Here is a 24840-nt window from a genome sequence, read left to right on the forward strand (position 1 = left end):
GAGTCATAAACAATTCAATTGATTTTTAAAGGATTTCCCCTTGTATCTTTTTAAATAAGTCTGAATAGAAGATATCCTTAATCTTGGCTCTTTGAATACTTGAAAAAACTAGACTTATAAATTCTACTAATATGTCAAAGTTTGTGGGATTTTTTTAAAAAAATAATTTGCATACTTTAGAGCTATAGAATGTGAAATTTAAGATGTGTTCAGGCTTAGATTCATATTGAACTCTAGATACCTGCTTTTCTGTTTTCTAAAAAAGTCTAATATCTTACAACTTTGTTTATTTTTCTACCACCACAAAGTCAAAGAAATAAAAGTAATATTAAACAGTGAGCACTCACCAATCTTTTCATCTAAACACATAATTTTCTCCTGGGTAAGTTGCAACTCATATTTCTTCTTAGCAAGGTGTCGCTGAGTGTCTGAAAGATCCTTTTCTGTGTTTTCATATAAAAGTCTGCAAGCATATTGACAAAACTTTAATTATGGCTCCCTCATAAACTTTTTAAAAATACAACTTTTCCCCTTTAACTTTTGCAGTGTATTTAAAGTTATAAAAGGTCAAGAACAAAGATATGTATTTATTGAATTAACGTAGGGCTGTACAGCAAAAAGTTAAGATTATAATTAATTTATTTTTAGTTTTCAACATTTACTTTCACAAGATTTTGAGTTCCAAATTTTCTCCCCATCTCTTCCCTTCCTCCACTCCAAGACAGCATGCATTCTGATTACCCATTACCCTGATCTGCTCTCCCCTTCCATCATCCTCCCCTCCTCTCCTTTCTCTGATCCCCTTCCCTTCTATTTTCCTATAGGGTGAGATAGATTTCTATATCCCATTGCTTGTATATCTTCTTTCCCAATTGCATGTAAAAACAACTTTTAACATTCATTTTAAACCTTTGAGTTCCAAATTCTCTCCCTTCCTCCCTCCCCCACCAACCCTCATTGAGAAGGCAAGCAATTCGATATAGGTTATACATGTGCAATCATGCAAAATACTTCCATAACAGTCACGTTGTGAAAGACTAACTATATTTCCCTCCATCCTATCCCATCCCCATTTAGTCTATTCTCACCTTTAACCCTGTCCCTCCTCAAAAGTATTTGCTTCTGATTATCCCCTCCTCCAATCTGTCCTCCCCTTTATCATCCCCCCTCTCTTATCCTCTTCCAAGAAAATATTATTTAAAAAGGTATGGCTAACATATCATATAAAACAAGGCTATGGACTGTCAGGATCTTAAGGTACCAATGAACTCATTTGACCTTTCTGGGACTATTTCTTCATCTATAAAATAAAGGGATCTGACTGGATGATTTTTAAGATACTGTCCAAATCTAATGAACTATGATTTAATAATACTTTTCCAAACTGCAGTTAAGATTGGCTTTTTTTGGGGGGCAGGGTGAAGATATGGATACGCATTAATTATTCCTTAGGACTTAGGCTTAGATGGCCAGTGTTAAAATGCAAATGTTGCCTGAGAAGGTTAACATAAGGTCATTAACATTTTAGCTCAAATTCCTTTACTGCATCATCAAAGAAGCTTACAAGTGTACTGCATACATCAACGAAGTCCTGATGGGACTTCAGAAGGCATCTAGTTCAATCTGTACCTGACCAGGCATCTTATCTACATTATCCCCAGCATGTGACCATGCAGCCATAACTTGAAGATCTCTAACGATGTGTAACCCACTACCTTTTGACACAGTCCATTCCATTAAAATAAAACAAAATTCTTTTTTACTGATGCCTTTAAAAGATGTCAAAAAACCTTACTATGCACATCCTCTCACTATTTAAACAAAGGAAAAAAACAACTGACCAAAACATTGACAACATATGTTACCACATCCAATACCCATAAGATATCTATTTATTTCTGCCCCAAAGAGGGATTTGTATTTGGGCCTGTTTTCCAGAATCAGGATAGGTATTTGCAATTAATCTGAGTTTTAATATTGTCTCCATTTACATTTCTCAACTCACTGTGTATAATTTTCTTTTGATCCTGCTTTCCTTAATCTATATCACTTCATATTTCTTTAAATGCCTAATACTCATAATTTTGTACAGCACCATAATGTTCTATTATATTCATATACCACTTATTCAGCCATCCCCCAACTGACAGGGACTTGTCATGTTTCCAGTTTTTGCTTTTTTTGGAGAGTTTTATTCCTATCCCAATACTACTATGAATATTTTAATATGCATGGTACCCTTCTGTCACTGAATTTACTTTGGGATATAGTGAAATCACTGAATCAGAGGACACAATTTAGTGATTTCTCTTACTATTCCAAACTGCTTGAAAAAAAAGTTGGTCCAATCTCCCATCTCTGGTGGGATATCTCCCATATCTTCATATGCCTATCTTTCTACAACTTCTGCAACAACTGCCAGTTTTTTGCTGATTTGCAAATGTGAGAGAAAGCTTGACAGCTGTTTTAATTTGCATTTCTCCTAGTGTTTTTTTTCATATTTTTGTCAATAATTTGCAATTACTCTTCCGAAAATTATTAATATCCTTTCACAAGTAGTAGGGAATGGCTCTTGGTGTTACTATTTGTGTCAATTTCTAATATATGTTGGACATTAGACTTTTATAAGAGATTTCCTGTAATGATTCTTTTCCTTCCAATTAATTTCTTTTCTTATTCTTGCTTTACTTATTCTGTTTATATTAAGCTTTTTCATCTTATTTAAATGAAATTGACTATTTTGTCTTTTGTGTTCTCCTCTATTACTTGTTCTTAATCTATTCTTCTCTTTATCTTAGATCTGAAAGTTATCTCTTCCCATTCAACAGGAACTACTGAGAAAACTAGAACAGTTTTGAAAAAAAAATAGATTAAGACTAATATTTTATACCATATACCACAATAAGTTCTCAAAACATATATGACTGATAAAAACGTTCAAATCAGAAAAAAATAATGTGTGCTGGCTCCTTCTTCATTCCTTCTTTTTTCTGTTATTTCCTTTCAGGTCTAGATCTTTGTTCCTCCAAATAAATTTTGTTATTATAAAATTGCTGCTGCAGTCTCATTAACATAACCCTTAACATAAATTTAGAGTTAATAACAACATTTTAATTACATTGGTGTATTCCAGCAATGTACAATAAATGAGTCTCCATTTATTTAATTCTTTATTTCTGTAAAAAAAAAAAAAAAAAAACCCCAAAACATTTTATGCTTGTGTTTATATAAGTCCTGAGTATGTCCTGGCAGGTTAACACCCAAATATTTTAGCAATTTTAAATGATTTTTTCCCTCTTTTTCTCCTTGGTTTTATTAGTAATATTTCCCCTATTCCATCCAGCTCGTCTTTTTTCAAGTCTCAGCTCCAATCTCATCGTCTCCTGGGGGCGAGGAGACAGGGTCTTTTCCTTTCTGCTCACCCTACCTCCACCTTAAAAGCCCGTGCCTTCCTTGTGAGATGACCTTCGATTTACACTGTGTGTATATTTCGATATATTCTACACATGTGTGTATAGCTATAGTTTTCCATATATTTATATAAGTCTATACACATATCTAGTATACACACACATCTTGGATGTACACAGTTAATTTGCATTGTCGTTTCACCCACTAGAATGTGAGCTCCTTGAGGACAAGGGTTGTGCTTTGCCTTTCTGTGTATCCCCAGTATTTAGTGCTGTGCCTAGTTCACACATAGTAAACATTTAATAAGTGATTGACTGAAATACAGAAATGTTGATGGTTTCTGTGTGATTAATTCATAAGCTGCTACTTTACTGACACTATTGTTTCAATTAATTGTTTTGTATACTTTATAGAGTTTTCTAAATAAACCATTATATCGGCAAATAGAAACAATTTTACCCATCATGTTCCTGTGTGTATTTCCTCAATTTTACTAATTTTTTCTTTGCTACAGCTAGCATTTTTAGTTAAAGTTGGTGAAGATAATAGACATACCGAAATTCTCTTATTCCTGTGCTTTTCAGTGGTTCTAACGTAAATATTGTCTTCTATCAAGGAAAGAAAGTATGACCCAGTGGCCTGGGATCTATCCTTGTAGCCAAAATGTTTAGGTCCAAGTCTCACTTCTGCATCTCGCTGGCCAGGTAATCCTTGGCAAGATGCTTCACATCTTAACACCCCAGGAAATTCCTAAGACAATAAGCTACAGAAAAGGGGATAACTTGAACTAATTCAAGGAGTTTCCTTACCTGGAAGTTCCTCATACAAATGAAATCATAGCTCCATGATGAGGAAGAAAGCTATACATCTCTTGACAGTTGATGGACAGAATGAGACACATTTTTGGACATGGCTAAAGTGGGAATTCGTTTTGCTTCATTATGCATATTTCTTATATATTTGAGAGGAGAAGGGAAAGGAGATTAAGGCATTTTTTTTTTAAAAAAATGCACGAAAGAGAAGGAAGGCCAGAAAGAATCACAGACAAGATAGCTTTTATAGTCATATATTGAACTTATGATATATTTAAAAAGAAAAGCAAGCTACACATATAATAGGGATTTGCAGTTTCATGTACTACCTTTTGCTGTTCATTTTACTTGGTGTTTGATTACAAAATTTTAAAAAAATTCTAAAAAATCTCTATACCTGACCAGTCTTTCTACATTTTTTAATTTTCCATTCTCCTTTTTTTTTATTTTGGTAATTTGGATTTCCTTTCTTTTTAGGGAGATCAAATTAGCTAATGGTTTGCTTATTTTATTAGAAATTTTTTTCAAAAAGTCCTCAGGTTTTAAAAAATCATTTAAATAGTCCTTTAGTTTTTAATTGTATAAATTTAATTTTCTGGATTTCTACTCTTTTTCAAGTTTGAGAACTATTGGCTTATGGCATGTTGTCACACTGTCACCTTCTTTTTGAAAATTTCAAAAGTGTCAATGCATTATACTACCCACTCATTTAGAATTATATCATTCAGTCTCCATTGAAAGTCTTTTGCATTCATATGTCCCTTGTTGATTATTCATTTAAAAAATTTTGTCTTTTCTCGATTCTAGTCCTTCTTGACTTATACTGATGCTTTTTTTTCTTTTCTCAGTTCTAATTCTTCTTAAACTATCTGATGCATTTGATATTTACTCTCATTTCTGTGTTTTCATGAGATTATTCTTTCCTGCTTCACCTGCTACCTGTCTTATGGCTCCTTTGCTGGTTCATCTAACTGGTCTCTCTCTGTTAAGTATCTCCCTGTCCCTGCTGCAGGCTGTCTTACGCATTGCTATCCAATCCCATCCCAAAGTTTCCAGTATTCTCACACTCTACCTTCAACCATATCTGCTACCCATTTCCCATCCTTTTCCTATTTTTTGTTCTTTTCCTAGGGTGGTACTAAATAAATGACTTATTAATAATTTAAGAACTGGTTAATAACAATATAATTAGTGACAAAGTGATTTTCCTTAAACGTAGACATGTCCATGAGACTTCTCTACTCATCCAACTCCAGTAGCTTCCTGTTGCCTCTTGGATAAAATATTAATATCTCTATTTAGTTTTTAAAGCCCTAACCTACCTTTCAAGCCTTCCTGGATGTTATTCTACTTCCTGCACACTGTGACACAACCAAATTGACCTTCTCAGTTCACTCACTTTCTCATATACAACTGTTCATTTGCCATCTCTACACCTTTGCCCTGGCCACCCCCATGAGCCAAGAATGCATTTGCATTTTACTTCTGACTTAGAGAATCACTTTCTTCCTTTAAGATGCAGCTCAAGCACATCTTCTGCATGAAGCCTTTCCTGATGAACCTAACCACTAGAGTCCTCCCTTCCAAAGTGTTTTGTGACTACTTTGTATAATATATATTATATATGTACTTATATTTATGCTGTTATGTATTTTCATATGTACTTGTTATCTCTCCCATTAGAATATACAATACAGTGTGGAGCTAGGTAGGAAGAAAACTCAAAGACAGAAGTAAAGCACTAAGAGGGAAATGTTTTGTAAATCATAAAATATCATATATAATGTGAATTGTTATTTTTCCTATTTCTAAAATAGTAATAGTCTTAGAATCAATGAGTTAAACTAATAGTTTTACTAAAAATAACCCCCTTTTTTTACCTCAGTGAATTATTTTCTGCTTTTTGTCTCCCAAGTTCACCTTCTGTTTCCATGGCCTTTCGTGCTAGTGCTTTCATCTCTTTTTCCACAGTGGTTATGGTTTCTTTCATCAAAGTCATATTTGCCATTTGTTCTAGACGTTCATCATCAAGCTACACAAGTAAAACAACAAGGCTGGTAGTCACTGGAACCTGTCTTCCTTCTTCTTTCAAACAGGGCACTTCCAAAATGCAGCTTAAGGCCTGGTCTATATGATGAATAAACCAATCTGGAACTGAACATTTTGCTGGTCCATTCTTTCAGTCAGTCTTTATGCCAGACAAGTAGAGGAACCCGAATGTCCTCATACCCACTGTACAGATCAGCAATAAAGACCTTTCATGCTTTGAGCCAGACCACATTTTCAGTTCCCAATTTAAGATAGCCACTACATGTTAATTTCATGTTTTTTCTGTCCAGTGACCTAAAACTTTCCCAGCAAAAATCTCTCACAAATAAAAGAAATATTCAATCTATTTATCTTTCAGGGTTTTTCCCCCTTTTGCTATCATAAAAGGATACAACTAATAAGAATGCAAACATGATTAAGTAAACTTGTTCTAAGTGAAGCCAAATTTCTCTGTTAACTTCTTTTATGCATTCTCAGCATAAAAGTGCCTAGTAATCACAAGTAGAAAAACCTAATAAATATGAATCTTTATAAGTTTTTTCCAAATTTCCCAAATTATTTGCCTAATTTATTCCAAAAGAAGACAAAGCATTTTTCTCTTCTTCTATAGAAAAGTAGGAAGTAGTAGCACTCTTTGTTAATAAGAAACACTGAAAAATGTAAATTATTAAAATCAGTAGAAATACATTACTGAGAATAATGGCTAAAGACTAGAGATTTCACTAAATCTTCTTTTTAGAGATATATCCCTAGATCTACACTTTTCACTTTAACTTAGTAGAAATGCAAAGAATAGATAATACTTTTATCTTGGAAGGTATCCTTGATTTATCCTTGATTTAAAAATTGCTACTTTTTTGAACACATGAAAATTAAACAAGTCATTATTTAATTTTAAAGATTAATTATAGACAAAATCGAATTTCTTTTACGCTGTGTACTGTAGACTCCAACTCCTCTACTCTTTGTTCCAGGTGAGCCTTCTCATTAAATGCAGTCTCTTGGGAAATCTGTTTCAAATACAAAAACATAGTACCTTCAGGTTTTCTGCATCTGTGCTTTAATGATATTAGTGTAGTTAAAATGTATTTCTAACCTTTAACCTCTCCCTCAGACTATCTCGTTCTGTGGTCATTCTTCGCAAGTCGGTGAAGGCCACATCTCTTTCCGTTTCTACCCGCCGTAGGATAGCATGTGCTGTTGATGTTGTTTTAGGAGACTTGCAGTTTTTCATCATTTCTCGTCTCAGTCGGGCTATTTCTTCTTGTGCCTATTATTTTTAAACACACAAACATAAATCTGTTTAAACGAGCTTACAGGAACATTAGAATTGCGAATTTGCTGGGCAACTATATAAATGGAAGCCTTTTGCTAAAGTGTGAGACAATTGTATATATTTTTAACAACCTGTTTATACAAATTTTAATTACACAAATCAAAATTAAGGGCAATACAAAATGCAAACTATTAATTATAGGTAAAAAGGTCACTGCAAAAGAGAATATTTTCCAAATAATTATTCCTTCTCCTGTATACATTTGAATGTAATACAGGAAAGTATCTTATTTTTAATAAAATATCATAGAAACTTCACATTCAATATGAAAAGGTAACTTCATGTCCCCAGCTGACAGCTTATATCAATACATCTTTGGTAGGAAGAAATTCTAGATGACAGATACCCTCACATATTTTTGTTCATTCTCTAGAACACTTCCTTAACCCCACAACATCTCCACAAGACACCAAACTAATTCATCTCAACCTTGTAACTGGCAAATAACCTTGACTCTTACTTTCCCCAATTACATGTAAAAACAACTTTAACATTCTTTTTTCAAACTTCGAGGTCCAAATTCTTTCCCTTCCTCTGTACCTTCCCCACATCATTGGGAAGGTGAGCTATTTTACATAAACATCTGAGGCTAGACTTTGAATTCTCGTGTTCCTGACTCCAGGTCCAGCGCTGAAGCACACAGAGGTGATGGACTCTGGGTGAAGAATGAGGTATGTTTTTCGGACACGGCCAATATGGGAATCTGTTTTGTTAAACTATGTGTATTTATTAAACAGAATTAAAGAATGCTTACTATGATACCCCGAATAAGTACCTAGACTTTATCCATAATCTAGATTTTCAGTGAAGATCATCTCAAACACAGAAAGAAGCCCTTTCTAAATATGGATGGATCTAATTGCTATGAAGGGTATACTGAAATCATGTCAAAATGTATCTCTTCGCAGTTCCTATCCACTTTGTCTAACTCTGCTCTTTAGGCTAAGTCACAAAAACCCAAAACAAACAAGCCCCCAAATCCCTCTCCTTCATCTTTCCTCTGCATGGCAGCACTCCACCCTCACCTTGCTCTTCATACCACAAAAGCTTCTCTGATTCAGGCTGAGCATCTTGGGTTTCTTCAACTAATACTTTAAAAACTTTTTTTTCTCTGAACTTAAATACAAAAAGAGCATTTCCCACATGTAGAGAATACAAAAAGAGGATCTATGTGAAGCCACAGTTTCCAATTCATTCATGCTGTCTGTCTTTTTAAAAAAGTATATAATTCTACATGTTACTTTAAAAACTGGCCTTCACTGTTTCCTCCTGAGTCTATTCTGTGCATCTTAAAAAACACTTTAAAGCCCATTTTTTTTTGCTCATTATTGTTAATCCCCCTTGTCTCTTCCTAACAAATTTTAAATGGGCAGGAAGGGGAGCCCAAATCTAAACAGTAAAAATGTACAAAAATATTCTTCCTGTACCGCGAGTCTATCACCTCTAAGTCTGGAGGAAGACAACATGCTTCATTACAGGTCCTCTGTAGATGTGGCTGGTCACTGTTTTGATCAGAATTCCTAAGTGTTTCAGAGTTGGTTTTCTACAATATTGTACAAATTAGAATTCTCTGAAACCACATCTTATCATTTCTTAAAGTGCAATAATATTCTATTACATTGATATTCCACAATGGATTCAGCCATTCAAAACTGATAAGCACAGCCCTCAATTCCTTTTCTTTTTCCCTTTTAATCTTTTGTTGGAGAAGATATAGCAGAGTTGGAACACTAATTCATTGTTGGTGGAGCTGTGAGCTGATCCAACCATTCTGGAGAGCAATTTGGAACTATGCCCAAAGGGCTACAAAAATGTGCGTACCTTTTGACCCAGCAATATTGCTTCTAGGACTGTATCCCAAAGAGATCATAAAAATGGGAAAGGGTCCCACATGTACGAAAATATTTATAGCAACTCTTTGTGGTGACCAAGACCTGGAAATCGAAGGGATGCCCATCAATTGGGGAATGGCTGAATAAATTATGGTATATGAAGGTAATGGAATACTATTGTGCTGTAAAAAAGGGTGAACAGGAAGACTTCAGAAAGGCCTGGAAAGACTTATATGATCTGATGCTAAGTGAAAGGAGCAAAACCAGGAGATCATTGTACACAGTAACAACCACAGCGTGTGAGGAATTTTTCTGGTAGACTTAGCCCTTCACAGCAATGCAAGGACCTAAAACATTCCTAATGGACTCTTGAGTCAAAATGCTTTCCACATACAAAGAAAGAACTATGGAAATGGAATGCAGAATGAAGCAGAATATTTTCTTGCATTATGTTTTGTTTGCATTTTTCTCACGGTTTCTCCCATTCATTTTAATTCTTCTATGCAACATGACTAATATGAAAATGTGTATAATAAGAATGCATGTGTAGAACCCATATAAGATTGCATGCTGTCTCAGGGAGGGAGGGGGTAGGGAGAGGGAGAAAATCTAAGACTTATGGAAGTGACTGTAGAAAACTGAAAACAAATACATTAATCTAAAAAAATTTTTCCTTAAGGATCAAGAAATTTGTATTTTCAACTGCTTTCTCCCCAACTGCATGCACAGACATGTGTGTGTTAGTACTTCATTATCTTACATACCCTCCCAAATGTTCAAATAAGTTTACCTTTCTAGGTTTCTCTTGACACTTAAAAGTTTCTGTTCGGCTCTAGTCTTTTCATCAGAAATGCTTGAAAGATCTCCAGTTCATTTAAGGTTTATTTTTTCTCCCCTGAAGGATTATACTTAGTCTTTCAAGGTAAATTATTCTTGGTCATCAACCTATATATTTTGTCTATGGGAATATTGGATTCCAAATTCTCCTCATATTTGTAGTAGAAGTTGCCAGATCTTCTGTGATCCTGACTCTGCTTATTTGGTATATGAACTCCTTCTCTGCCTGGCATTTTTCCTCTGGTGTAGAAGATCCAAATATTAGTTAAGATGTTTCTGGGATGTTTCCTTTTGGGGTTTCTTTTAGGAGGTGATAGGTAGGTTTTTTCTATTTTTCACTTTGCCTTCTTGTTCTAATAGATCCAACGAGGCAGCTTGTGGCACAGAAGATAGAGCAATGCATGTGGCGTTAGGAAGACACAAATTCACATCTGTCCTCAGACACTTATTAGCAGTGTGGCCCTGGGCAAGTCACTTTGCCTCTGTCTCAATTTTCTTGAGTGTAAAATGGGGATAAAGTAGCTCCTACCTCCCCCAGGGTAGTTTGAAGATCAAATGAGATAAACATTTTAAAGTGCGTAGCACAGTGTTTGGCACACAGTAAGCAGTATAGAAATGTTAGCTATAATAATAATTATTATTATTTATAGATTTATTTGTAATCTACTGAAATAATGTCCAGGCTTTTTTTTTTAATTTTCAGTTTTCAACATTCACTTTTAAAGATTTTGAGTTCTAAATTTTCTTCCCCTCCCTTCAGGCTTTCTTAAAATAATGGTTTTCAAGCAGTCAAGTGATTTCAAAACTAACTCTTTTTTGACCTGTTTTCCATATCAATTTTTTTTTTTATAAATAGATCTTATATTTTCTTCTATTTTTCCAATAATTTGATTTTGTACTAATGTTTCTTGCTGTAACACAAAAGGGCAGGAAATGGAAATGCGAAGGGATAAACATTCATTAAGTGCCCACTGTGTGCCAGGCACTATGCAAAGTCATTTACAAATATTACCTCATCTGATCCTCATGACAACACTGTGAGGTAGGTGCTTTTATTTTCCCCTTTCTACAACTGAAGAGACTAAGGCAGAAGTGAAGTAACTTGCCAAAGGTCACTCAGCTTAAGATTCTGAAGCTGAATTTGAATTCAGATCTTCCTGATTCTAGACCCAGGGCTCTATTTGCTGTACAACATAGCTGCCCCTAATTATTGTCATGGAGACACTGATTTCTTTTTGGTCTATTCTAATTTTCAAGGAGTTCATTTACTTGGATAATGTTTACCATTTTCTGTTCTAAGCTATTGATTCATCTAACAATTCTTCCCTCCAGAGCTTTTATATCATTTTTAAAAAATCTCTTCATTTTTTTCTAAGTACTCATATAATTCCTATAGGAAAACCATTATTTTTTTGAGTTGCTATGGTATTACTTTCTCCTAGGTTAATCTTTTGGACATCTCTGGATCTATGACAATTTTTTATACCAGTCTGTAGTTTATTCATCTGTCCTTCCTTAGTTCCTTAAATGGGGCTTTGTGTCAAGGCTGGACTTTACCATCTACTAGTATTTTTTTGTTTGATGAGGTAGAGTTCATCTTAGTCCACTGGTTATCTAGGTTCCTTCAGTGATGTCCATCAGATGCAGAGATTGGCTCCTTCTCCCCCTTACTGTTACCCTCACCCCAAATCTTTGAGTTTCAGTGCACTGGGGATCTTAGAGTCCTGAGGTGTCTCAGTTTGAGCACTACCACACCTGCCTTGCTTACTTCTACTCTGAGTGATTTCCAGGGTCCCAACCCTGAGACCTTCTGACCATCCTGGACATTTTTCAGGGAAGTTTTCCGCTCTTACAGCATCAGAACACAGTGCTCTTCTGGCTACATATTCCTGTGACTGGTCTCTGATCACACTGCTAGTTTGTGTACCTATTTTCCTGGCTTGGCTTGGCTGGCACCCTCTCTTCTTATTCCCAGTGAGCTGGCTGACTTTTTGTGTGGTGTATAGTAGAAGAAGCAATTTACTGTGGTTTCCTATCGAATTTCTTGACGTTATCCAATCTGGGGGCAATTCTTAGACTTTTCCTAGATTAGGTATGGGAGAGCTAATCTACCTGCCATCACCTGGGCAGCCATCTAAGACAGGTGTCAATCAGTTCTCATATGAAATGGATATCATCCTGGTTGCTACCATCTCCAGCTTATCAAAGCACTTCCTAAAATGAAGAGCTCAGGTTTTCAAACATTACACCAGACGTGGTCTGACCAGGGCAAAGTTCATTGAGACTATACTTTCCCTATTCCTAGATGCTATATTTCTCTCAGTGTAGTATAAGACTGAGTTCATTTTCTTGGCAACACACTTTTGACTCATATTGACTTCTCGATGCTTTTCAGACAAAGCCGTGCCTTTCTCACCTCGTACTGAGGTCTGAAAAATCAACTTCATAAGTATAAGTCTTTCCATTTATCTTTATGAAATTTCATTTTATTTTACTTGGTCCAGTGTTCTAGCTTTTTAATATCTTTTTGAATCCTGACTGTCATCAAGTGTACATCTGAAAATCTGATAAGCAGAACCTCTGTAAGTATGCAAGTCATTAACAAAAATGTTAAACAGCACAGGGCCAAGCACAGATTCTCTTAGCATTTCCCTACAGACCTCTTTCTAAACTAATATCGAACCATTAACGACTACTCTTTTGGCCTAGCCACTCAATAAATTTCAAATTGTCTAACTGTACTATCATTTATCTCTATGTCTCCATTTTTTCACACAAAATCAGCATGAGTACTCTTCTGACAGAGTCATCTAGTAACCCTATCAAAAAAAGAAACAAAATTAGATCAATATGACTTGTTTTTGACAAAGCAATTCTAGCTTTTTGTAATGACTGCTTCCTATTCTAGATGGTTCCTAATCATCTCTTTAGTAAGCAATTCTAGAATTTCCTCAAGAATTTAAATACAGCTCACTGCCTACAGTTTCCAGACTCCATTCTCCATTCTCTTTCACTTTTTGGAAAGTGGCACAACTGTATTTCTTTCTGACAGCATCTCCAGTTCTCTTTGAAATGGTCTTTCAAAGATCACTGACAGGAGTTTGGCCATCACATCTTCCCAGTCTTTCCATACCCAATAGTGTAGTTTACCTGTACTTTGGTTCCCTGGACTCATCAAAGGTCACTAGGTATTCTCTTATTTCTTCCTTAATTATCTTGGGTGTCAACTCACTGTGATCCATAGTTGTTGTTTCCTTTTTATTCCAAAGATTAGTGTGCAGAGAAAAGAGAATCAAATAAGAATTTAAGGGCTGTAACTTCTCTTTTTCATTAGTGTCATAGGCCTACCCCACATGAGGAACAATCTTATTCCTTCTTTGATATTTTACTCAATATAGCAAAAAGAAAACCAAACTTATTTTTCCTCAGCTAATTCTTTTTTTATATTAATTTTATTTATTTTCAGTGTTCTATAATCACTACCATATAACTTAGATATTTTTCCACTATCTCCCCTCTCTCTCCCCAAGACAGCATACAATTTTATATAGGTTCTACACATACATTCTTATTAAATACATTTTCACAATAGCCATGCTGTGTAGAAGAATTACAATGAATGGGAGAAATCATATAATTAATCAAAACGTAATACACACACACACAAAATGATCTGCTATATTCTCTGATTGAATTCCACAGTTCTTTCTCTGGATGTTGAAGGCATTTTGCCTTAAAAGACTATTGGGAATTTTTTTAAGTCCTTGGATTGCTACGAAGATCCAAGTCTACTAGAAAAAGCTCTCGCACACTGTGGTTGTTGCTGTGCACAAGGTTCTCCTGGCTCTGCTCCTTTCACTCAGCATCAGATCATATAAGTCTTTCCAGGCCTCTCTGAAGTCTTCCTGTTAACCATTTCTTATAGCACAATAGTATTCTATTACATTCATATACCACAGTTTGTTCAGTCATTCCTCAAACAATGGGCATCCCCTCAATTTCCAGTTTTTGGCCATCACAAAGAGAGCTGCTATAAATATTTTTGTACATGTGGGACCCTTTCCCATTTTTATGATCTCTTTGGTATACAGTCCTAGAAGCAATATTGCTGGGTCAAAGGGTATGCACATTTTTGTAGCCCTTTGGCCATAGTTCCAAATTACTCTCCAGAATGGTTGGATCAGCTCACAGCTTCATCAACAATGAATTAGTGTTCCAACTCTTCCACATTTTCTCCAACATTTGTCATCATCCTGTTTTGCCATGTTAGCCAATCTGATAGGTGTGAGTGGTATCTCAGAGTTGTTTTGATTTGTATCTTTCTAATCAATATGGATTTAGAGCATTTTTTCATATGACTATAGACAGGTTTAATTTCTTCCTCTGAAAATTGCCTGTTCATATCCTTTGACCATTTATCAATTGGGGAATGACTTGTACTCTTGTACATTTGACTCAGTTCTCTATATATTCTAGAAATTAGGCCTTTATCACAAACATTAGCTGTAAAAATTCTTTCCCAGTTTTCTACATCCCTCCAAATCTTGGTTGCATTGGGTTTGGTTGTGCAAAAACTTTTCAGTTTAACGTAATCAAAATTACCCATCTTGCACTTCATAATGCTTTCTATCTCTTCTTTAGTCAAAAATTCTTCCCTTCTCCATAAATCTCATAAATACGCTATTCCTTGCTCCACCAATCTGTCCATAGTATCAATCTTTATACCCAGATTGTGTACCCATTTGGATTGTATTCTTGTATACAGTGTCAGGCACTGGTCTAGGCCTAGTCTCTGCCACACTGTTATCCAGTTTCCCCAGCAATTTTTATTAGACAGTGAGTTCTTATGCCAGAAGCTGGGATCCTTGGGTTTATCGAACAGTAGATTGCTATATTCGTTGTCTACTGTGTCTTGAGTACCTATCCTATTCCAATTGTCTACCTTTCTGTTTCTTAGCTAGTGCCAAGTGGTTTTGATAATGGTTGCTTTATAATACAATTTGAGATCTTATAGAGCTAGGCCACCTTCCCTAGCATTTCTTTTTATTAATCCCCTTGATATTCTGGACCTTTTGTTCTTCTAGATGAATTTTGATACTATTTTTTGCAGCTCTAGAAAATAATTATCTGATAGTTTAATTGGTATGGCACTAAATAAGTAAATTAATTTAGGTAAAATTGTCATTTTTATTATATTGGCTTGGCCCATCCACGAGCAACTCATGTATTTCCACTTACTTAGATCTGATCTTATTTGTGCGAAGTGTCTTGTAATTGTGTTCATATAATCCCTGGGTTTGTTTTGGCAGGTAAACTCCCAAATATTTTATAGTGTCTACCCTAGCTTTAAATGGGGTTTCTCTTTCTGTCTCTTGCTTTTGGGCTTTGTTACTAATATATAGAAAATGCAGAAGATTTGTGTGGGTTTATTTTGTAACCTGCAACTTTGCCAAAGTTGTTTATTATTTCAAGTAATTTTTTACTTGAAACTCTGGGATTTTCTAAGTATATCATCATGTCATCTACAAAGAGTGATAGTTTAGTTTCTTCTCTGCCTATTCTAATTCCTTCAATTTCTTTATCTTGTCTAACTGCTATAGCTAACATTTCTAGTACCATATTGAATAATAGTGGTGATAATGGACATCCTTGTTTCACCCCTGATCTTACTGGAAATGCATCTAGCTTATCTCCATTGCATATAATGCTTGCTGAAGGTTTCAGGTAGATACTGTGTATTATTTTGTGGAAAGTTCCCCTTATTCCTATGCTCTCCAGTGTTTTTAATGGGAATGAGTGTTGTATTTTGTCAAAAACTTTTTCTGCATCTACTGAGATAATAATGTGGTTTCTGTTAGTTTTGTTGTTGATATGATCGATAATGCTTTTCCTATTAGTTTTCCTAATATTGAACCAGTCCTGCATTCCTGGTATGAATCCTACCTGATCATAATGTATTATTCTCATGATAAGTTGCTGCATTCTTTTTGCTAAAATCTTATTTAAAATTTTTGCATCTATATTCATTAGAGAAATTGGGCTATAATTTTCTTTCTCCGCTTTGTCTCTTTCTGGTTTAGGTATCAAAACTGTATTTGTATCATAGAAAGAATTTGGGAGTACTCCTTCTTCCCCAATTTTCCTAAATAGACTATATAGTACTGGAATTAACTGTTCTTTAAATGTTTGATAGAATTCACTTGTCAATCCATCTGACCCTGGACATTTTTTCCTAGGGAGTTCATTGATGGCTTGTTCAATTTCTTTTTCTGAGATGGGTTTAAGTATTCAACTTCCTCTTCTGTTAATCTGGGCAATTTATATTTTTTAAAGTACTCATCCATCTCATTAAGATTGTCAAATTTACGGGCATAAAGTTGGGCAAAGTGATTTCTAATTATCGTTTTAATTTCCTCCTCATTGGAGGTGAGTTCACCCCTTTCATTCCTCAGCTAATTCTTAGGGTTAGCACTGTGCTATGATTTTATGAAAAAGGGGAATTAACAAAAAAAGGTGATATTCTTTCTTCTATCCTCAGAAACCTCCCCATCCTTCTCTGAACCCTTTAAAAATCTGCTCTTCCAAAATCTACAATACACATCTAACTATTCCAAGCTTTCTTTTCTTCTGACAAGAATTCTAATATTCTCCTCTAAGGTTTCCTCTTTTTCACTCCAGCAACTATCTCCTCCTGGTTGGTGAGAATCCCACATAGGACTATATTTCCCTTTGTTGGGTCATACATTTTTTGAAGGATGAAACTGTAATAAAGGGAAGTCAAAAAAGCATATGGTATTCACTTTTGGCATACAGAGATTCAGTGAAAGTCTAAATAAGTATATCTCCATCATGACTATATGATGCCAAATTTTTTATCTTTTCCTGAAATTCTTTATCTACTCCCTCTTTCTGTCTGGGTAGTCTCTAGAAGACTTTGATGATTATCATCATTTCTCTACTTTCACTGATTTTCATCCAAATGCTCCCAACCATGTTTTCTCCCTCTGATTCCTAGATTTCCTCACATAAGTAAATTGTCTTTATGTATAATGCCATCCCATAACCCATGTCATCAAATTCTGTCATAGTTCTCATCCTACTAAGTCTCAAAGACATCTGTTAGGTGAAATTTCCCTCTTTATGTTAGGATCTGAAGCATTCCACCTTGCTTGCTGACCATACATGCACATAGATGTCTAAAGCTATGTGCTTTATTATTAGTTCCTTTCCTGGACTTTGATTCTTGTGAAATTGTGTGTCTCAAAGTTCTCTTCCTACATTATAGCTATTGTCTAGGGTATCAATAAGGTATCTTGGTGAATATACATATAGTTTTCTTCTACCCTTTTCCTCTTATTTAAAACCTTTTAGTCAGATTTTAAAAGGTTCAGTATAATGCATTCTTATGATCTCTTGTTCAGCCAGTCACCAATAAGCACCTAATATTTGTCAGCATTGTGCTATGTGCTATAGACCCAAGTACAAAAAATGGAATGATCCTTACTTATACTGAGCTTACAGTCTACTGGGGAAACAAGTACATATAAAAATACAAACAGCCTAAATACATGCTTGTATACATATATATATGTATACATATATAGTAGTTAAATTCTTCTTAGAGGGAAGACACTAGCACAGTTGGGAGGGTCAGGAATGGCTTCAGGCAGAAGGGGTTGAGCTGTGTCTTAAAGGAATAAGCCTACTAAGCAATAATATGAGAGTTTACAAAGTAATTATTTGTCCTTAAAGATGTTTCAGAACTTTGCTATTTCATAGAATCAGATTTCTACCCTTTGCTGACCCAGGTCTACCCACTATCCTTTGCTAAGATGATATGCTCCTATGTATAAAAAACACCCTCTATCCCAAATAACAGAAAGTTATTAAAAAAATAAGATTTTATTATGAAAGTCTTACAGAACATTTGCAACATCTCATTAGCTTAATGACTTTAGAAAGCACATGTTTAGGATTTAGCGGGAAAAAGAGACCCCTTTTTGGTTGGATAAATTACTTCTCAGATCTTTTACTCACCTATAAATAAAATTACCTGTTCATAAAGAAGAAAGGTCTTGTCTCTTTCAGATGTGAGAACTTTGACGTTTCCCTGAATTTCAGCCAAGTGACGCTCGTATTTGTCCAACATACACTTAAGTTCCTCACGATCTCTTGACTTCATAAGCTCTGCATCACAATTTATTCCCTAAAATCATGACAGAACTTTTTATAAATCTTTACACTTAGGGTTTTGAAAAAACTATACCCCTCTCCTTACTCTGCCTTCAAATATTCATAGTCTCCTCTCTAATGGAAAAACTACACTGTTACTGTACTGCCTTCACTGGCTATCCTTCCTTAGCTTTCCTCTTTCACAATCAAGCTTTTCAAACAAGTTTTTAAGTTTACAAACTACTTTTTCCTCAACAGCTCTCTGAAGCACGCAGTCCAATTAATTGGATTAATTAATTAATGATAACATCATTATCCTCATTTCATAGTTGGGGAAACAGGCTCTGAGAGCTGGAGTTTTTTACCCAGTAAAAAACACAGCTGTTAAGTGTATGAGGAGGAATTTGAATCCAAGATACGGCTAATTACAAATAAGCACTTCTTCCACTAATGATGATGGGAGTATGTAACCTTAATCTAACTATGCACACTGGTACTTAGTAAGTAAATTAAAATTAATGTAGCTATCCCTAAAAAAATCCAACCTTTTTAAAAAATATTGTTTTCTCAAATTGTTCCCATTCATCTGACTGATTTTTGCCCAACCAGTTTGCTTACTTTCACAAAGCATGATATACTTCAAGGGTGTCTCTATGAATCATCCACCAACCACTCTTTTCTGAATCAAAATGAAAGGCCAAAGAAGATATTTTGTTTGCACTATAAATTAATATATCAAAAAATACCATATGTACCCTGGGAGGTGGAGAAGTACGTCGAGGACTTTTAGATCTACTTCGAATCATCTTTTCCAAATTTTCAGCTTCACTCTTATAATGATCTGTCTGCTCCTAAAGTCTTGACAAAGGAATCAAGTTGAGAAAAAGATTTAATTTAATACTCGTTCAGTCTAAAATTATCTTGCTAACAAGGAACAAAATTAGATAGTTTATTGCAAGCCAAGCAAAACCAGTATTTTAAAAATAGGATAAGAATTGCCCATCACTCAATCATTAAAATCAAATTTGATTGTAGATTAAAGACTGAAATTACATAATTTCTAATTCATTTCTTTTTAAAATGCATTTTATTGACATCTTTTGTTTCTTACAGCATCATAATTATCCCCAGTATCTCTCTCTTGACCCAAGAGCCCTACTAAATCTATTTCATTTCTGATTTACTGCCAAGGCTTTCTCTTCCCAGCATTTATAAAGGTTCCATTTGTAGCCTACCTTTTCTTTTAATTTATTGCTTTTTCCCTGTGAACTCAATTACTTTTGAAGGAAAGAAGGGTAAAAGGTTTAAATAGACTAAAAATGTCTTATTAATTTCAATTGATTTAGAACTAGCCATATAAATGGGCATTGCTTATTTTAATAGCTCTATATGTTGCTAGTCTATCACTTCATATGATTAAATGTTTACATTCTGGCATAGTTCTCAGTGTTAGAATTTCATTCCTATGAACTCCCACCCACTTAGATGGATCTAAAGATATTCCTTTTACAAATTCTTTTATTACTAACACTTTTGTGTATGAGTAACAGCAAAATAATCCATTTTAGATAAATGGAGTACTTTGTACTTGCAAAGTTTATTATGATTCCAAAGCCTAAAAAAAGGATTTATCTAAGATAATTATTGATACAATATCTTTCTGTGGATATGAAGAATTAAAGCTATTTCAATGAAGTCAACTGACTTAATACTGATGGTTTTAAAGAAATTCACTTAATATTAAGGGGTTTATGAAAAGACAAATAGAAATTCTGAGAGCACTGTCATTAACAATAACGATTCAAGTCCAAATAGCATGATAAGGCTGATCACCTCATATATTATTCCTGATCTGTCAGGATGAGGACAAGCAAAAGGGAAATCTAGCACTCCAGGTCTACTTGTGCATATTAGAGTATTCTTGTACTGCAGAGCTGATGGTGGTTAAAAGAGGCAGCTTTCTATTCATCTGAAACTTTATCTGGCATGAGGATCCAACCATTGAAACAAAAGGTTAAATGGACTGTATGCTAAATATTTTTTCCTCTGTATTCCTAACAAACCCACAAAAAAAAAACTTTTAAAAATAATTCAAATACATTAAAGTACTTAAAACTATATTAAAATACATACTTACAGATCTAAGACTTTATTGTATCTTCTAGCACTATGATATTATTTTGCTTACATCTAAGTTCAGTCTGAAAAACAACCAAAAAACAGCATGTGTAAGCATAATTAATACCTAAAATCTATGTTCCTGATTTTCAAAGCTAAGAGTAACGTTTATGCTTTTTAAACTGGATAAACAGCATTGGACAAAGGGAATCCATTAAAAAAACAACCCCACAGAACTCAGAAGCATTTGAATTGGGACATAAAAGAATAGATCCTTCTGGTTACTTTGCCTTCAGTTACACATATTTCTGTGGTATAATAATACAAGACCAGTGACATTTTCACAAGCAAATCATACTAATTTCACCTCTAAAGAAGAAAACAGGACTTCCTTGATGACATGAGAGCAATCCCTTGCTCTCAACACTAATTGTATTGTGTTTATGTCATGTACAGAATATATGACAGATTTCATTATAGATATTTACAGGCATGGGTTATTCCTCCTACGTAAGTTATTGGATGGCAGAGTATTTCTTACATATCTTCATATCTCCTACATGAACTTCCAAAAAACAGGAATTTAATTTTAAAAGACTTGTTCAGAATAAAAACACTGCAGTATTTTTTACCTTGTAAAATTACCCTTCTTTCAAAATGAAATATCCAGTAAGCTTGTCCACTTTAAAATGGACTTCTTTTAAATGCTCTCCTTAGCGTTAAAAGGTCCTCTAAAATATGGCTTCAGACTATCTTTCCCACCCTATCTTACATTGTTCCCCTTAATACCCTCTGCATTCTTGCTAAACCGGACTACTGACATTCCATATCCTGCTTCCACACAATTACATCAACTGTCTCAGGAGTGGGCCACTTCAATCTGAGAATCCTTACTTCTTTTCAAGCATCACCTCTTCAAAACTCCCCAAGCTAAGGCTCTCTGTCCTTTCCCAAATTCTCTTTCATTTGCCATGTATATGTGTATATAATACATACCTTGGAGGCAGGAGTTGGTTCACTTTTATTTTGTCTCCCTGGCATCTAGCACAGTGCCTTGTGTAAAGCAGGCATTTAATAAATATCTGTTGTATTCAATTGATCTACTCTTCAGTTTAGTGATCTCCACCAGGAAAATCTTAAAGGATATATTTAGGTTTGTGAATGCCAAGGGCAATTAAGTTCTAGAGATGCACTTTAGGTAAAATGGTTCCAGTCTAAAGGTACACAAAGAACCAGCATCTAGTATTGCTCCTGGATTAAAGAATTACTTTTTAAGATGTGTGATTTCACTTGTATGAGTACTCCCTCCAGCAATATACAGATCACATTCCAACCCCACCATGCCTTAGCCTTTGAGCTACAGCAGCTAAGTAAGTTTATCATGTGAACTTTATAAACTTCTGCTAATGAACCTTTCTGAATAAGTAGGCTGGTGTTCAGATGACAGATGAATTCTGTTGCTAGGCCTTTCAACTTGGTAATTAATTGGGAGAGTTTCTGCCTTATTCCCATATTTTCAGGAAGCCAGCATCCCCTCCATGCTATGATGAAGTATCAAAGCACAACTTTAACAATTAAAATACTTACTCCTTAAAAACATAAAAAATAATACTTACTATTTAAAAACAAAATAAAATTATTTGCTGATAGATGTGACTGTCCAGAGAGGTAAGGGGAATGACAATGCCCATAACAATAAAAACATTGAAGAGAAGGAATATAGTTCAAAATCGACACATGAAACTTAAAGTTTATCCCAAAAGAGCTCTGATATAATAAAGAACATGAGCAACTATACCAAGGCCAAAACAAGGAAAATTTTATCCTGTTTCTTCCTATTTCAAATAACTAAGTTAAAGTTTAAAAGATCCAGAAATGAAGAATGGGGGAAAAAATGCTGAAGTACCTCAAAGTGAGGGTAAAACATAGAAAAGAATTCAAAGGGTTAAAAAAGAGAGAAAAGGAGGAAAATTGTTTTTCCCTTTAAAAATGGTCTAATGAATAAATAAACTCTCCCCTTTCAACGTGACATTTTTGCCTAAAAGTGAGATAGTATCTTTAGATCAAATATTCTCTTCCTTCACCCTTGAATACAAATCCCAAATAGCTTCAAATTCTGCTCACTTTCTTTTAGCTCAAGATAGCCTCTGTCATTTGAGAAATGCTTTTGCTAAAATCCCTATCCACAGGATTTCAAGGGTTCACACCTCTGGTCTGCCTGGTCACAATAAGGTTCTAACATACAAAGGCTCTGTAATATACACCTAGGTCTCTGAATCTTGACATAGCCCAACTCAACGTACTGTTCCTCAAGTCCCATATCCAGTCTAACATTTCTTTCAGGGGCACAGTGTTTGCTGAGACAATCCATCCTTTCTCTAAGGTCACTCTCCTCAACCAGAAGTACTTTCCTCACTGGGTCCTATAATTATTTGGGTCACATTCTTCCTTTTGTCATCATCCTCCTATTTAGTGTAGGCAAATATTGTCAAACTCAAATAGAAAAGGGGGCCACTACACTGCACATAAATCCCTGCCATTTTGTATGCTTTGCACTCTATAATGCACTGCCACTTTCAAAACCTATTCCAGGGTAGTATTTCCTCTAAAACACATTCCCCCATTGTAACACTGTTCCATCGCATCCTTTCAAACATTCGACAACTTTCTTCTGAATAGGAGACACCCTCTCTTAAAATACTGCCTACTGAAGTATTTTTCTTACATATAGTCTCTCTTCCCGATGCTTTTATTACATTTCAGTTAGTTGCAGCTTTTCATAAATGATGAAAATTACAGAGTTTACACTATAAATTCTTATTTATGACTCTATAACTCATTTGTGAAGAATTGAGACCAAGGTCTGTATCACCAACTCATCCATCATCACTTTCAACTGGATGTCTCATAGATGTCTCAAACTTAGTATATCCACAATAGAGGTATTTACCTTTCTTCAAAACCAAGCCTTCTGAACTTCTCTATTTCTGTTAAGGGTACCACCATTTTCCTGGTCAATCAGGTTTATACCCTCAGTGTCATCTTTGACTGTCTACTCTCACTCATCCCATATATTAAATAGTTTCTGCCTCCACAACACCTTTCAAATATCACCATTCACATAGCCCTCATCACCTCTCATACATAATACTACAACAACTTTGTTACTGGCCTCCCTGTCTCAAGTCTCTCCTTAATCCAATCAATTCCCCACATAGTCACTAAAGGTATTTTCTTAAGTTATAGGTCTGACCATGTCACCCATCCCCACTTCAATGCTCCCTCTTCTAGAATCAAATATAAATTTATCTATTTGGCATTAAAGGTCTTCAGGCCTCATCCTACCATTACAAATTTATTATACATTATTCTCCATCATGCACATACGCATGCATGTGCACATGCACATCTATCTCCTAAAACCCTGGTTTCCTTCAAAACTCAGCTCAAATGACATCTCCTGCATGCTATCTTTCATGTGCCTTCCCTTCAAGCTCCCTTGTGCATGTATGCATGTACATGTATGTACAGATGTACACGTATTCATGCTCTCTCACCCATTAGGATGTAAAGTCTTTGAGAGCTGTGACCTTCCCTTTTTGTATTCAGCATCTAGCACAGAACCTGGAGTATAATTAGGTGCTTAATAAAAACTTCTTGATTAAGATACACTGTATTGAAATTTACCACTTATACTATATATGACAATTAACAGCTTCAAAAAAGAACCTTGTAGGAAGAATGTTTAAACTATTAAACTACTTTTAGGTACTTTAGAAAATGTCTCATATAAAGCACTGATATGCAGATTACAAGTAATTCTTATGTCTTCATTAAAGCAGTTCCCCTACAGATCTAATTCTTCTAGCCTAGTTTAAATTGCTATATGATTTCAAAGTACTACGATATTTTCTTTAGAAATCCTATAATTCAGACTTTTCAGTCATTTATACCGGTTTATACTCGATTCAGATCAGTGATGTTTTACTAAAATCCATCAGTTGGCTAATATATAACAACAAATGACCACACACACACAAAACCCAACTATATTTATGTTGACTTTGTCCTCAGGCCATTTACTGATTTCACCACTTTTTTAAAATGCTATATATCATGGAATGCTATAACACATAATATTTGTACTAACAATTAACATTTTTTTCTTTCATAGATTCATTACAACAAGGGAAGAATAGTTAGTAAAGTTAAAATTTATCCCTTATTTTCTATTTTTTTAATGATAAGATCCTTTTTATTATAGGCTGAGATT

At 34.8% G+C, this 24840-nt stretch overlaps 1 protein-coding gene across 9 annotated transcripts in view; it reads right to left on the reverse strand.

Annotated features, from left to right (window-relative positions):
* TSGA10 (testis specific 10) overlaps window positions 1-24840 on the reverse strand; it is a 144888-nt gene that overhangs the window by 59176 nt on the left and 60872 nt on the right. For all 9 annotated transcript variants that reach the window (XR_011968158.1, XR_011968157.1, XM_072614641.1 and 6 more), the window contains exons 4-10: window positions 20587-20650; window positions 19205-19307; window positions 18331-18483; window positions 7369-7542; window positions 7205-7282; window positions 6104-6255; window positions 348-463 (exon numbers count right to left, since the gene is read on the reverse strand). Coding sequence is in view for 7 of the 9 variants with exons in the window: in XM_072614641.1 (XP_072470742.1) it covers window positions 348-463; window positions 6104-6255; window positions 7205-7282; window positions 7369-7542; window positions 18331-18483; window positions 19205-19255 (724 nt within the window). In the remaining 2 variants the exon portion in view is untranslated. The remainder of the gene's footprint in view (window positions 1-347; window positions 464-6103; window positions 6256-7204; window positions 7283-7368; window positions 7543-18330; window positions 18484-19204; window positions 19308-20586; window positions 20651-24840) is intronic.

The sequence above is a fragment of the Notamacropus eugenii genome, chromosome 5, assembly GCF_028372415.1.
Source record: "Notamacropus eugenii isolate mMacEug1 chromosome 5, mMacEug1.pri_v2, whole genome shotgun sequence".
Lineage (NCBI taxonomy): Eukaryota > Metazoa > Chordata > Mammalia > Diprotodontia > Macropodidae > Notamacropus > Notamacropus eugenii.